The 3,112-nt window shown below is 34.3% G+C and overlaps 1 protein-coding gene across 1 annotated transcript; it reads left to right on the top strand.

The window, feature by feature from the left end:
• The first annotated feature begins 30 nt into the window (after positions 1 to 30).
• Positions 31 to 2,959, top strand: LOC105566109. Its single transcript, XM_012019852.1, has 7 exons — positions 31 to 230; positions 406 to 488; positions 874 to 947; positions 1,062 to 1,216; positions 1,400 to 1,668; positions 1,862 to 1,996; positions 2,262 to 2,959. The coding sequence occupies exons 1-7, from the start codon at positions 72 to 74 to the stop codon at positions 2,638 to 2,640; spliced, it is 1,254 nt and encodes a 417-aa protein (XP_011875242.1). The 5' UTR covers positions 31 to 71; the 3' UTR covers positions 2,641 to 2,959.
• The last annotated feature ends 153 nt before the right edge of the window (positions 2,960 to 3,112 follow it).

A 3,112-nucleotide genomic window follows, 5' to 3' on the forward strand; every position in this document is an offset into this window, starting at 1 on the left:
TGGTACCATTTGTGCCGGTTCACTTCTATAATCTTCTTCACTTCTCAGAGGAGGCTTTTCAAATACGACCAATGTGTGAAGACGAGGATAATTTTCGCGCGATTGAAATGCCTCCTGCGGATCCTATGATAGAAATGCCTCTCTCGGGTTCAAACATTCTTAACGTGCCGTTGGAAAAAGACTTGCACGTTTTGTCTGACATGGTGTCTGATGAGAGATTGAATATGGCTGTATGTAAAACTCGGTTTAATGTTCAAGCGTTTGTTAATCACCAAATTCTGCATTCTCAAACTTTTACTCTTGATCCCTAAATCCTGTAATGTACCGCGATATCCTTTCCTTGCCAAACTGTTGATTTTCTGATCGTAAACTTCATCTGCCCTTAATATTTTTTTTCATTCACAGATGAAGGATGCAACATGCCTGGATTTTGGCTACTTGGATAAGGACTTACACTTTATGCTTATGTGTGATGAAGATGTCTCATTGTTAGTTTCTAATCCTTACGTCTCTCTTGTAGTACGATAACTTCCTAATTTTTAATGGAAACGAGAACGCCAAATCATTACTTTGGTCCAAGATGAAAGCAGCCCTAGATGATTGAATAAAAATTATTGGGTTACCTTCATCTGGTTCGAACCTAAGTAATGATTTGGCGTTCTCGTTTCCATTTGATTTATATCATAAAGGTTCCGATTTAATTTTATTTGTTTCTATTTTTAATTCAACAATGGTTCCTCACAAAACAACAATATTCAGACAGTAGTCCGCGCGGTTACCAATCTTCCGTTGATTTTATATAAGTACCTCTAAGTTAATTCATAATGTTTTTTATACAAAGAGTGATATGGTTTGCTTTTAATGGTTTGCTAGAGACCTGGAGAGACTACATATCAACGCGGAAGAAGACATCCTGGAGAGGACAAGTAACGTCACTATTACAGAAGGTAAATTATCAATGAAGTACTTTAAATATGATATACACATAATATTTTAAATAATATAATATACACATATTATTTAAAAAATTAAACCTATTAATGTGATCGTTTAATGAACAGAGATTGAAGAACAACAGTTATCTCAGGAAATCCATAGTCCAATGCTCGTGGATATATTCAGTAATCTCACAGAGAGACTGCCTTTAACTCCACAGAAACGAGCTACAAAGGAACCACGTGAAACACAAGTGGAAACACCTACGAAGAGAAGACGTGTACGTTTGTTTCTAATCGATAATGTCGTTTGGATGAAGTCCATAAAGTAGAGGGCAAACGAGAATCACCATGTAATAGCTAAAAAGTTAAAAAAATTAAGACTTGTCGTTTCCTCTGTTCTCATTCTGCGCTACTTTTTATTTACACCTAATTTTTAATTCGGACTCCTATACATTTTTCAGTTATCCTTTGAAGGTGCAACGATGACCGAACCTCCTGGTCCTGTAGAGGATGTGACACGGCAAGCGGACATCGAATTGGAATCTGTACACTCGAGCTACTTCGTGGTTCATCCTGCGGATGTGAGTACACTCAAGAGGACAGATATTGCAATTGCCGAACCTATAGACAGCACTACAAACATTCTACCAGATGCAATTCACGAAATGGATGTGGACGTGCCAATGGTACCGGAGGTGGTACATGATATGATTACTCTAGAAGGCACTGGGTAATAGTCTACTTATTGCTTATTGAACGAGAAAGTTAATTATTAAGAATTATTCAATTTTACTTGTTTTACTTGTCACTTTTTCAATATTTCCTCAATTGCTCAATCTTTCTTCTGTGTTTTGCTATTTTATGCTCCTTTAACACTTTAATTTCTCATTTCAGTATCTGTTTATTAAATGATATTATTTCAGCATCGGGCCTAGACCGCATCAGGAAAACTCAAATATAGCTGACACTAGTGAAAGCTTCGAGGATATCGAAAAATATTTATTAAAAAAACAGCAACCTGTTTTACAAGTACAACACATTCCAGCATCTCCGGCCATGTATTTTGAATTTTTCTTTTATTGTTAAATAAACAGCTGGACATAACAATATTCTAAGTGTATACTCGAACTTTCGTAAATGGATATTGACAAAATATGAAATTCATTAATTGACAGTTTGAGAAAAGAATAAAACTTTTATCGCTTTGTCGTAATCTAAGAACCTTGCTTAGTTCTTTTCTACGAAACTTAGCATATTGTTATCACATATCTACCGTTTAAAGAATTATTTGGCATATAATAAAAATATCGTTTTTACTGTTAGCTCTCGCGGTTCCTCGCAGCCTCAACTGACGAGTCAAGAGTTGTATGCTCTATTACAAGTTTCATGGTGTGACAAAGAATTCGTCAAATTCGGAAATCTTATTCCAAACGAGACGTACACAAAAAGGGATGCTGCTACTGCCTTCGGGATACTTCTTGGTGTAAAAAAATGCTTCCTTACAAAGCGTACAAAAACCTTTAAAATTACGGTTATTTTATCCATTTTTACAAATATCAAAAAGTATGCATTTTTTAATAGAAAGTACCGAAATAAAAGTTGTAGAGATTTAAATTATCTTTTATATGAAATCAAAATGATTGTAGTATGTTTCATAGGTTTTGTGCCCCTTCAACTTCAATACACTTTCGACTTAAATTAAACGGGGAGGAAATCCGTAAAGCGACGAGATCGCTCACTACTCGATGTCGAAAGTGTATTGAAGCCGGAGAGGCACATTTTGAGAACAATTAGTTTTTCACGTTTTTGTTTATTTTCTACTACTACTTCTACTAAACTCATGTTACATAAATTTTGAAAACCTGAGAAATCTATACGATATAACGATTCACTTATTCACATTTCTGGTTATAAAAATTTCCCCCTTTATCTCCCTTGTTCTAATTTTCTAGGAGAATTTCTGCACATATCGACAGTAATGAAATTAGAACCTTGTATTTAAAATAATAGGTAGAATATGATCAGATTACATTAAATTACATGCAATTTTAATATAAACAAATAAGAGTCTTATTAATTTACATTGAAATCGCATGTAATCTAATGTAATCTGATTATATTCTAATATTGTATTTTAAACAGGGATGTAAACGCAGAAAACAAAAATTCCCCTC

Source organism: Vollenhovia emeryi, unplaced genomic scaffold, assembly GCF_000949405.1.
Source record: "Vollenhovia emeryi isolate VEMERY1.0 unplaced genomic scaffold, V.emery_V1.0 DF943311.1, whole genome shotgun sequence".
NCBI lineage: Eukaryota > Metazoa > Arthropoda > Insecta > Hymenoptera > Formicidae > Vollenhovia > Vollenhovia emeryi.

Bases quoted from the DNA above. Each gene is read 5' to 3' on its own strand.
- LOC105566109 (XM_012019852.1), top strand. From the start codon at position 72: ATGTGTGAAGACGAGGATAATTTTCGCGCGATTGAAATGCCTCCTGCG. The intron at 1,669-1,861 runs GTAATAGTCTAC...ATATTATTTCAG, and splicing joins ATTACTCTAGAAGGCACTGG to CATCGGGCCTAGACCGCATC. The intron at 1,997-2,261 runs GTATTTTGAATT...TTTTACTGTTAG, and splicing joins ATTCCAGCATCTCCGGCCAT to CTCTCGCGGTTCCTCGCAGC.